This window comes from Python bivittatus, unplaced genomic scaffold (genome assembly GCF_059951505.1).
Source record: "Python bivittatus isolate LINGU-HERP-01145 unplaced genomic scaffold, Pbiv_v1 ctg000850_np1212, whole genome shotgun sequence".
NCBI classification, from domain to species: domain Eukaryota; kingdom Metazoa; phylum Chordata; class Lepidosauria; order Squamata; family Pythonidae; genus Python; species Python bivittatus.
In genome coordinates, this window is record NW_028277112.1 from 1932442 (window position 1) to 1945139 (window position 12698).

General features: G+C 36.5%; 1 protein-coding gene across 10 annotated transcripts in view; it reads left to right on the top strand.

The window, feature by feature from the left end:
- MAST4 (microtubule associated serine/threonine kinase family member 4) overlaps positions 1 to 12698 on the top strand; it is a 227359-nt gene that overhangs the window by 125745 nt on the left and 88916 nt on the right. For 2 of the 10 annotated variants that reach the window (XM_025166025.2, XM_007427188.4), the window contains exon 1: positions 704 to 1086. The exons of the other annotated variants lie outside the window; for them this stretch is intronic. In XM_025166025.2, coding sequence (XP_025021793.2) covers positions 995 to 1086 — 92 coding nt within the window. In that variant the 5' untranslated portion in view covers positions 704 to 994. Of the gene's footprint in view, positions 1 to 703; positions 1087 to 12698 lie in introns of those variants that run through there. 10 annotated transcript variants of the gene reach the window in all.

The following is a 12698-nucleotide window of genomic DNA, read 5'->3' on the forward strand; positions in this document are numbered from 1 at the left end:
AAAAATTGATTATTTTTTGGCATTCATATGGTACTAAGCTCCCTTCCTAAATTGCCTGTAATTTGATAAGTAGTTTCATAAAAATAATATTTTATGTGGGTAGATAATGAAAAAAAGTTTTGTTTTGAATATAGGTGATTATCCCAGGATGAATAGACTTCAATGAAACATCTTTCATCTGGAGAAAAATATTAATATTTATAAGTTCTTCTGATTTGGATGAAATGGTTTATTTACACTTCCTTACATACCTCTTACTAAACTCCTCTCTTTTAATAAATGACTCCTAGAATCCTATAGAAATGTCTGCAGTGGGCAATTTAAAGGAGGAAGACCTTTCTCCCTTCTTCAGTGAAACACACTGTTTTCATTTTCAGTCTTTTATTAATCAGAAATACAAGTTCAATGATGATGGATTGAAATCCTGGAAAAATCCCTGAGAGATGAGCTCATTTCTAAAAATTGCTTGGGGGAGCAATTGTGTGGTCTTTAGCTTTGCTGATATTAAAGAAGGCTGAAAAATAAAAGTTTTGTTTATGTATTGAGATGTTTTAAAGCAGAATTATATGTTCAAACTATAATAACCAGAAAATTCTAAAAAGAAACCAAAACTGTAGTTTCCCCTCTTGCTGGCTCAGAATGGTATCTCCCAAACAGATGACAAAGTACCTTGGCTGAATCACACGTACAGGAACAGAGTTTCAGCAGAACTGGAGTCTCAAAACTATTGTAATGCTTAGGAACACAGAAGCGTAGAGAGAAAAGGAAGGACGTTTTTGAATCTGTGAGAAGAGGATTTTTCAAATTGTTGTTGTTATTATAGAAGCCTAAAGTATCCAGCTGTTTTGTTCTACATTAATATTGTTCTGAGTGGAGTTAATGTTTAGATTTTCAGTGGTGAGAGAGATAATCAAACTGGGATTATTTTCTTTTTTTACCTTTTCTTTCCATTCTCCACTATTTTAAACGATCAGTGTGTTAAGAGAAAGAGTGTATGGATATGTCTGATCCAGCAATTTGGACTGTCCTTTCAAACTTTACATTGCCTCATTTGAGAAGTGGAAACAGGCTTCGTCGAACGCAAAGGTAAAAACAGAGTCCAGAAGGCTCTTGTTTGGACTCCTCTGTTACCTGTGTTATAAAGTTTTTAAAATATATACACCATTCTTGACCAAATACAGTTGCCAAATAGTTTGTAATGCAGGTAAATACTACTTCAGTACTTCCTGCTTCTTTGTTTGAAGTTTCATGCTACTTTTAACACTTTGTAGGTTGTAATTAGCATGTGGACTTTTGGCTACTTTAAATATAGGTAATGGGATGAACGTGTCTGTATTTGAATTCAATAACCACTATAGATTTTAATGTTTCAAGTAGTGTGAAAAAATATTTTTCGTTAAGGAAATTGAGGGATAAATTCAAGTTTGATCAAATTAATGCCTTTAGAAAATAAAAGTTGATGGGCTGCTGCTTTATTAATACTATGATTATTTTGTCTTGGAAGTTAATGTGTGGCAGACAGTTAAGAATAGTTACAGAATATGTACCTATTCAGAAGTGTGATTAGAGCTACCTAAATCTAATTTAGGACAGTCTGGCACTGTTGCTTATTTAGGTGTGTGACAATAGGATCTGCTGAGTAATATTGATACCATTAAGGACATATTCTTAATAATTATTTCAATCTTATATTCTAATTTGTATGCATTTGTATAAACAGTAAGATATTTATCAAATTACTTTTCTCATTTCTGTTGGAAGTGATATAGTAGCAGATGCAACAAAGTAATAACAAAGCAGAAGGAAATATATAACTGAAAACAGTAAAAAAAACTGTTTCAGGAACAAAATACTATTCTGAAACAAGCATGTATTTTCTCATATTAGTACTTGGTTCAAGTAATATGTTTTTATCCATATTTTTGGGTTCAGTTTGCATCCACTTATCCTTGAACAAACACATTGAAAAGATTGAGATGCATGAGGAAGACCCAGGACTGCAAATACTGCACTGTAATTTAATATTGCTCGCTAATGTCTCTGTGAACTGAGATAGAAGTTCCAAGAAAACTATTCTATTGTTTCTTGTTTCAGACATCCTGCTTTCTGGGGAGCAGTTAAGAACGCATAAGAAAATTATTACATATATTAGATAAAACTAAGATCTCTTCACCAAGACCAATTAGGAGCCTTGTGCTAGTAGATAGGGGTGTGATCACTGAAATCACTTGGGTTCTTTTTCAGTTCAGTTGTCTCTAGAAATACAATGTTTATATGTAATCGATAGTCTAGCTTTCAATTTATGTTATTTAAGATTTTAAGCTTCAGGTTTGTGTAAAGAGTTTGTAGATAAGACAATGTTTGATAAATCATGAAGTGAAACTAAAGCTCCTGATTGACAGGTTTGTATTACTATGCTTAGCTTGTGATCTCTAAAGATAATGTTCACCTATACAGACCTGAAGAATGTTCCAAACAGCTTGTTTTTCTCTTTTTTCCATATGTATTTTATGATGAAATAAGGAGGCTTGCAAGTGCCCTCCCCCCCTCCCCCCTTATTATCAGTATGTCTACCTTCACATTCCTATACTGATACAAGGCTGTTTGAGTAGCATATGCAGCACTCCAGAATGAAATGCTAAGATAGCAAGTATCTGTCTACAGATAAAACATAGAAGATATGTGTCAGAATAAGAAGATAGGTCTAGTGCTGATGTCATATTTCCAGTCTTCAAAATGCCAGGCTCCTTATGTATAAAAAATGCCATCCATGGCTTTCTTTACGTTATTTTTTGATAAGCAATAGCTGTGATAAAAAATTAATCAGAATAGTTTGCTTTGAGAATTTATTTTAACGTACAGCTTTAAAGCACACAACCAAAGTTTAGTAGATGTATAAATTGTGGTAAAAATGGGCAATGGAAGAGAAGAAGAAATTTATGCATGTGCCAGAATTTGGCACTTCACTACAGAATTAGAAGATACTGAAGACAGCATTTAAAAGTTGGAGTGGATTTTAGTAACTACTTATAGAATGGTGTGAAGTTCAGAGAAGGAGCTGTAGCTGAGTGCTAAATTGTTGTATATGGGTTTAATCTTTGGCTTCTGGTATCACAAGAAGCTCTAGACATAGAAGGCCAGTTGAGATTGAAATAGACCAGTGGTCTGACTCAGTATGACTGAGTTTCCTAAGCTATACCAGTACTTTTAGTGATTAACAGCTATCAGTGAGACATTAATTAAAATAAGAACAAATGGTAATGTTCTGAACATTCTGCTGGCATCAAATGCCTTTCTTTCTCTAATTGGTTGGAAAGATTAATTTTATTCCTCTTGGGTTGGTGTCATCAATTCTATCCCTTTTTGATTAATATTTTAAAGTTAGGAATCAGGAGAAATGATATTAGTAAACTTTCTCTTTAAAAATACCCTGCAATCAAATCAAATCTCTATTATTAATAGAACAGCATAAACCCTGTAAGTTTTTAGTCCATATAAAAATTTAAATAAAAGTGAAAGCATTAAAGTACATCTTTATAAAGATATCTAATCTCAACATGAAAACTCTTATCTCTTTTCCTCTAAATCTGCCTTTCCCAAATTATAGACCCCGCCCCCCCATAGACTTTAGGGATTTTGAAGGATAGACAAATTGGGTGGGAATTCTGGAAATTGAAGTCGGCATATCACAAGGTCACTCAAATTTATGAGATACATATTAGAAAAGATTCTCCCTTTCCTCCTTCCTCCAGCATCAGTGAAATTACAGAATGCGAGTCTGGATATGACCCAGTGGATCTGATTGTAATTCATACAGAAAACATGCGGATTTTTGCCTATGTTTGAGGCCTTATCAAATATTTTATCACTTTATAGCAATACATAGCATGCTGAAAGTATTCTATAATGCTCCCTTTCTATCAGTTTGCATAAGATACATTGTATAAATGACACTTTTAGCAATCAAATAGGCAGATAGTACTGACCAGTGGTATTTTGTTTGTTTCCTTTTTTCCTGATAACAGGGAATGTCAACTGTTTGATTTTTGTATCTTCCTTAATATGAAGAACAAGTTTTATTTCTCGTAGTCTGGAAAAATAGAATACCATGGCTGTTTATACGAAAACTTCATTTTGTAATTGAATGCTTTAGATATAGCCATTTTGAATATGCATCAGATCAAATTACAAATGGTTTTGTATTAAATAGTAGATCAGGAGACCTTCTTGGCAAAATACTTAGTGACACCATCTTAGTGACTACATGTATGCCCTCTACATATATACTGAAGCCTGTTTTCTTATGCTAGACAAACATTTGAGTGTTTGTTCAGAATGGGACTAACTGTACTGCTTGGAAACACAAAGTTAGAACTGTTAAATGGTAACTATGCAAGCTATTAATAACTTGTTTTAATGTCATATCAGACCTTGAATAATGCTATCAGCAAGCAATGCTTTTTTTTTCTTTCGTGTTCTCTAAAGTAGTATTTGTCCTAGTGGATGGGATATGGTTGCCCATTTTCTATGTTAGAAGTCTATGCTTGTCTCTCTTGGACAACTCTACGCTCTCATCTTCTGCTAAACTATGAACTTTAAAATTTAGTGCAATAAGAACAGTTTGCAAAAACAAAGTTTGCCCTTCAGATCTAGATTCTGGATATGATTACATCCTATTGATATCAGAAGAGATAGCATCATATTAATTCTCCATGGCATAGGCTGTATTACCAATAGAAGTGAATATGCATAGCTCAGGGTTGAACTGTGGAATGCACTGAAGATGTTGCCTAGCTGGGTAACGAAACATTTGCAAGAAAACAACCAAGCTCAGAGAACCCCAAGGACTCCATACGCTGTAATATTGATGGAATAGTTCCTTCTTACCATTAATAGATTTCAGTATTAAAGTGTGTGAACTGTGTGCATTGATTCTCACAGCTATGGATAAGGTGAGACTTTCTCCATGTCTGTGTTCATTCAGCAGGGCTGAATGAGTACTCTGTTGAAAACTTAAGTTAAACAACCGTAATTCTGTTCTGGATTACTACGTCCATTTCTTGTCTATAGCTGAGCCAAAATACAAAGGATTGTTGAGCTGCTCTGTTTCCTGGATGAGTTGCAACATAGGATTATTATGCATTTCAGGGAAATGCTCCCGTTGGCCTATGTCTTGACTTGAACAGTAACATAAAGGGAGAACTCTGACCTCTTTGTTCATTTACGATTTGGAGGGATGTAAAGAATAACACTTATGGGGAAAAATTTGTATTGTAAATAAAATAGAAGAGGGAGTTGGGGTTTGGAATGAAACTGAGCCCCCGGAACATCAGCCACACAAAGTTGGTATCTGTGCTAAGATGAAGGAACTTTTTTTTCTCTAACATTTTTAGATAAAATGTTAATGAAAGAGTAATTGCTCCATGGGGAACTCATGTTTTCATAACAAAGTAAATCAACATACCATCACATTCATATGTAACAATCTCAAAATGGTAAGTCTGAATGCTCTTGAATAGTCAGAATTTTTTATTCATATAGTATGATTAATAAACTACAGTTTGCCTGTTTGGTTGTAAAGGGGAATATACACCACAGTATTGGTGCAGAAGCCATGGAGGTGGGCAAAAAGAAAAATGAAAGTAGAAGAAATAGTGTGAGATAATTACATCTTAATTGGACCTAAGATTGTCTCTTTTAGTCTCCAGAAGAATGATTTTGCTAATTTCATTTTCGTGAGCTAATTTCAATTTTCATTTCATTTTTAACCTCAAAAAATATGAAAAGTATTTTCAAGTATCACTTTGCAAAGTATCACTTACCTTGCATGTTTCTGGGCAGATTACTTAGGACTGGAAAATACCATACCTGCCAATATATTATGAACTAGTTGCAAGCTATATGGAAACTGATTTTGTATATCAACATGATCCTCATGTTTTAAACACATTTTGGGCTATTTGAACATAGACACATACACCTTCCACATGGCAGTGTATCTCCTATGTTTGGAATATGACTGGTTCTCTTTTCTTCCAATCCTTTTCTCCAGCTTTGCTGTTAAATTTGACTGTTTATCCTAAATGTATAGTCTGTGAGCAAAACAAGAAGTTTTGATTTACTGTAGGCATACAATAGCTTTTCAGTACTTTCTTCTAGTACTAGCTGCTTGTGCTCTGTAAGTTTGAGGACCTTCCCAAATGGTATTCATTACACTGAAGTGGCTGCCACTGGGAGGAGAAATTGGCAACTTTTCCATGCGCTTGGGCCTCTCATGGGAAAGCTGCTATAATCACAAGCATAATACTTTATGTATATGTTTATTAATTAAATATTTCTAGCCCACCAGCATCAGCAAATTTCATGGTGGATTCAGTAAAAATAGTAAAAGTGATCAAGAACAGAGGAGTACTAGGACTGATTTTGTAACAGATGACCCTCTAACAAGAGATCCCTCTTAGATCAGAATGTGTGCACAATTGTCTGTATCCATCCCTTATGTTTCTCAGAAGGGAGCCTATAAGGGTCAGTTAAGTGAATCCCTAAGTAAACCCAAGTTTCCTTGCATTAAACAATGAGGAAATAATTCACTAGAGGCTTTCATTTTTTTTTAATCTTCTTGGGAAGAGCGTTTGGTTGTGTGGAAGGAAAGTTTTATGCCCACTCTAGGATATTTTCAAAGATTTCACTCTAGTGAAATCTTCAAAGGCTTGGAAAGGAATTCAGTGCATTCAGACTTAAAAATGCAGAAGGTAATCACATATTATGCATCAGTTTTGATTTTATTTTGGATGTGCTGAAGACTTCTCCAAGTCCTATGATTTTCTCTAAGCATAACATACATTCATGCTTTCTTTGCTGTTGTCTGTTTCTAATAAACTATATGTTATTTTAAATAGATATTTTGATGACCAGTTTGTACTGGGCTGTAATCTGGTAACACTGACTACCATTGACTACTTATTTAAGCTGCCCTAATATTTCTCAAGTAACTGAAAGGGGAAGGTAATTTGGCCTTGCTTGTATAACCATGGTTGAAGGTAGGAAAAAAGAAGAAGATGACTGTGAATACCAGTTAAAGGCAATAACTGCTGCATCACCCTGGATTATCCTGGATGGTGGAGATAGTAAGCCGATAGTAAGATAGATCCTTATGAACCAATTTGTAGTCTTTTTATTTCTGTGCATATTTTCTGTCAAACTGAAAGGTATATATTTTCCTTCTCTTTTCTTTCTCCCTTCTCTTTTGAAAAATGCTCAACAAATGGTGTTAATGTAGGGCCAATTCAAGCTTTATCCCAAAACCTAAGAATTGTCCAGATACCGCCATGATATCACTCAAAGGTTGGCCTTTTTATGTTTGAAAATCCCTTTTTCATCCACAGGTTATAATGAATTTGAAGTCAGGTGTTTGTGTATGTTATTGGCAATGACTCTTGTTAACAACTTGAATGTTGTAGGCAGACAAGTGATTGGATGAAATTTGCTGGGTGTTGTTTCTCTTTCTTTTTTTTATGATCAGAAATATTTTACCTGTAGTGAGCCAGTCATGTATTAATGATTGCTGCAGCATTTTATTGAAGTTATTTGCAAGACAAGAATGTAAAATGGGTTGCCAAAATCCAAGAAGCATATCTTTCCCTGGTGCACTCCAGTTCTCCACCTTCTTAGCGTGTTGCTTTACAATTTCAGTTTGTTACTATAACATTTTCATTTTGTTCATGTTTTGCTTATTTTTCTATACCTGGTCATTTCATTGTGCTTTATTTGGTTATATCACGTGTTTTTCCAAAATTCCAAATTATTATCACCAGTCCAAATCAATCTACTATTGGATGAAGATCTCCTCATTGAAGATTACAGACTATGATCTACCAAGCTGGTTTGGTGCAGGTTGGTGGATAGATATTTTTGGATTTCCCTGTTTAGGGTTGAGAGAGGGTGACTGGCCCAAAAGTCACACAGCTGGTATCTGTGCCTAAAGGAGAACTATAACCTGAGTCTGTCCAATCCTAATCCAGTACCTTAACCCCTGCACCACCTTGGCTGTCATCTTTTATATGCCTCTCTCGGTGTGTATATTGTCCTACCTCCCCACTGCCCCCACCACCAAAATGTCACCAACCTCAAGGACAGACTAATATTATGTAGCCTACTAACTAATCCTAGCATGAATATTCAATTTTACCAAGAAAGAAAGCAGTTAATGCTGTTTTAGAATGACAGATAATTACAGTTCTGGAAAGGACCTTTTGATTGCAGAATTTCTGCAAAACATGCTGTTCTTTCATACTTCCTTAGAGGTAGTCCTTGAGTTACAACTACTTGTTCAGCGACTGCTCAGAATTATGCTGGTGCTGAGCAAAGGGAACTTACAAATGGTCTGCGGAGTTGCTGCTATCGCAACATACTCATGATCATGTGATTGCAGTCTGGGCACTCAGGTGCCTGGCTCTAGATTATGATGTCACAGCTAGCCGCAGTCACATAATTACCATTTGTAACCTTCCCTGCCAGCTTCCCACAAGCAAAATTAATGGGGAAGCCAGCAGGAAAGATTGCAAGTCGCTCCCATAAATTGCTCCTGCTGCTTTTTCTCCTGAGGAGCCCGCTACAGAGATCCCAGGGATCTTGTACTCTGTAGTGTGTGCCCACCCACAGCATCCTCCCACCTGCAGTCTGCACGCACGCCAGCTTGGCCACAATTGCACAGCACTGCAGCACCCCCTCCCCACTTGTCCACACTCTGTACTGCTTGCCCAACCACACTTGCCCAACCAAAGCACCCCTCTGCCTGCAGCCCCTGCCCGCCCACCCACACTCTCCAGTGCCCACCTGCAGCACCCCCCCACCTGCATTTTGCAGAGTATGCCTGCCCCTTGGCTGCACCTGCATGGTACTGCAGCGCCCCATCCCCACATGCCTGCACTCTGTACAGCTCGCCCACCCGCAGCACCTACCCACCTGCCTGCAGCCCCTGCCGGCCTATCTGTGCTCACCAGTGCCTACCCACTGCCCTCGCTAGTCTGCCCACGACCCTTGCTGGCCACCTGTGCTCCCTATCACCTGCCTGTGGCACCTGTGCACCCCCGTGCTCTTTACCTGTGACTCCTGCCTCTTCCAGCTTAATGATCTGTGAGGTCCTGGGGTTACGATGACAACTGGGACTGTGGGATTGCTGTCACCAAGCAATGCGGTCATGTGACATCACGCTTTATGACTGCATTGCTTAGCAACGGTAATCCTGGTCCCAATTGCCATCGTAACCAAGGACTACCTGTACATCAAATTCTAATAGAAAAGGAGACATATTTGATTCAGTAGCTCATTCCTCACTGCTGCTAACCTGAAGGATGATATTTAACCTTCTGTTATATAAAAGATATTGTGAACTACTATACAATTGTAAATGCTAATTTAATAATTCATACAGCTACTTTGGATAGACATCAAATAATATGCCTTTGTTGGTTAATCAAAGTTTTAGATATTCAAGGTTGCAGATTGAATTGGCTAGAATTTTCACTTCAACTTCTGAATGTCAGAAAATCAGGAATACCAGAGGCCTTTTAAGAATACACAAAATCTATATTTTATATATGTAAAATATTTGGTGAATATTTTCTGAATAGATTTTGGTAATAAAAGATTTATTCAACATAGAATATAGAATCCATCATTAATCAGAAACTTGCACAGCAACACTTTTGTCTACCCTTGTATGCCTTCAGAGCAGATTTTGTGTTTGTGTATGTGTTTTGGGAGAGAGGAACTTGCACTCTCTTCTGTCAACAGATGCTGAGGTTTGGAATATTCAGAGATCTTAATTTCTCTAATTCAGGAGCCAGCAACTTTTTTCAGGCAAGAAGGAGGCTGAATTTGTTTCTCTTTTTTTGTTGCTTTCTGGAAGTTCATGGGGCTAATGCTGAAAAACCATCATGGTTTCATAAAACAAATTAGAACACAGTGAAAGACCACACTGTATTAAAAGCACATTAAAGGACAGTCTCAGCACATGGAAAGCAAAATTAGGAAGAAAACAATTCCACTTCCATAGGAGGAAGTTTCACAACTGAGATAATTGTTACTAAAAAGGTCCTGTCTTCTTTTATTTATAACATGGTCTGTGATAATGACAATAAATTAGAGGCAGGTGCATGTAAGTCCTGTAGATAATCTAACCTCAAATCATTTAGGAAGTCTGTCAGGAAATAAAACTGGAAGCTGATGAAGCTGTTTCAGGACTGGTATAAGGTGATGTGTGAGACAGATGCAGGCAAAAGTCTTTTTTGAATAACCTGCAGTCCCCAAGCACTTTTTAATGACATCTATTCCCATGCTTGGTACATTACAGTAATATAAATGAAAAGTTATTAAAGTTTGAGTCATGGTGTCCAGACCTTCCTTCCAAAAGAAAGGATGCAATTAGCACACCAACGGAAGCAAATCCTGGCAATGGGATCATCACCATCATTTCTACTTGATCTTTGAGAAAAATGTGGTATAAATGTATCCAGAACTGTACTACTACGCCTTTGGAAGTATCGGTACCACATCAAAAATAGTTAGGTTGTCTAATAATCAACAGGGCATCTCACTTGACAGAAGTGAATCTCATTTTGTGTACCCTGATGAATAACAAGAATGGGGTTAAAGAAGAAGAAAAATAAACTCATAATAATAAATAAAATCTCATAAAATAAGCTATCTCATATGTTCATAACTTCTGAAGAATTCACTCATTAACCTTGATTGCTGGTTTGAAGTCAATGATGGAAAAATATATTGTTGAAAAATTTCCTGCCAGTTGTGACTATGTACTATGATTATATAGCTAACTAGCTATATCTGGAAGGACTCAAATTGGTTATCCTTGCTTTAAATTATGTAGGAGAAATCTGGAATTCAGTGATCCAGCACTCATAAATTTGATTATACACACTTTATCTAATTATTTCAACATGGTATAATATTTTTATGCAATATACATTTTTTGAAGTAACACTTTACTTTGTTTAATTGCATACACATAGTATAAAGTTATCTTAGAGGACATGCGTTTTAGACTTTTCTAGGAACTCTTTCAGCTAAAGTAATTGTATAACAGGTTAAACCTTTCCATGTGCTAAAAGGCATAATGTATTCCCAGATAGTCTCATAATGTGAGATGCAATATTTTTTATGCCACTAGGAGCTTTCATAAATTTATTCTGGCTGAAACAGAAGGAAAAGCAGTTAAACGCGTTTTGTGGCTGTCTGGTTTTCTTTTTATTTAGATGGCATATATGAAATCATATGACTAATGCTGTGCCACCCAAAGATTATTAACAAATACGTCATGCCTTACTTTACCTGGGGTGCAAGAAGAGACATGAACAAAGCCAGAGACAGGTTTTTTTTAAGCTTCATTCTCACTTTAGGTATGATGAAACTTCTCTTCCACTTCCTTATACTAAAAGGAACCTTAGATGGTGTAATGCTTTTCTCATAAATCTGTAAAGTTAATTTTGCTGCCCAGAGTCACTTGTTTTGTGAGATGAGTGTCTATATAAATTTGACAAACAAACAAATAAATAAATTTCAGATCTGAATGAAGACATGTTTCTATTTACGTGGTGCTCTATTTCCTTCTTGAACAGTCAGCAGAGGACTTAAGAGAGTTGGCCATTTGAATGAGATATCTTCAGCAGACTAGAAAACAGGAAGTGATTTGCATTAGAATATATCTGTTGCCATTATTTTTCCCCGACAAAGATTCCTGCATGGCAAGCAGAAACGTCACATGTGAGGCTTCTCATGTTGAACAGTCTCATTATTCATCAGGGTGGCTATTAAAAAGGTATATTTAAACTAAAGCAGGTGAACACTTGCCTTCCTCTATGGGAAAAGTAGCAAGTCTGCATTTAGGGTATATTACAAGCTAAACCAGGGATTTCCAAACTTTCAGACTGTGAAACCTGTTAATTAAAAAAAAAAATCCCAGAACTCCTGATCACGAGGCAGAATAGATAGAAAATTGGCTATGTATGAGCGAACCTTTTCCCCCCGCTCCCTCTTCTTAAACTCTCACAGAATTCTATCAAGGATTCTACAGAATATAGTTTGAAAAACACTGTGAACCCTGATGAGAATGCATTTGTATATTGATGCTTCCAGTTTTCCATGTAAATGGATACATAGTTATAAGTGGGGGAGAACTTAAGATATTTAATTTATTTACAACATTTATATATTGGAACTGTTGCCCATGTCCTTGAGTATTATCTTACAGCTGGATAATTGCAATTCACTCTATGTTAGCCCTTTAAGGTGGTCCAGGCAAGAAGCACAACCATGAGTACTAACTCTATCTTTATTGTAAGGCTACATTAACAGAATCTTACAAGACTGATATTTCTCCCCTCCTCTCCTTTTATCCTCTGGAAACATTTCCCATGGTCCTGCCTGCCCCCCCCCCCGCCCCGTCTGAGATATCTTTTACATGATAGTTGTCCAGTCTGTGGCTCTTCTTCCTGTCTCCCAAGGTCATTCCCACATACCATTACACTCTACATGGGGTTGGCCTTAAAGATCATCTGGAAGCTACAGCTGATACTACTGCTTGTATGCTCACCAGTCAGACTGGACTAGCAGATAACAGTAATGTTGTGGGAATTGTAATGGCTGCAAGTTTATCTCTGAGTCTAATTTAAGGTTTT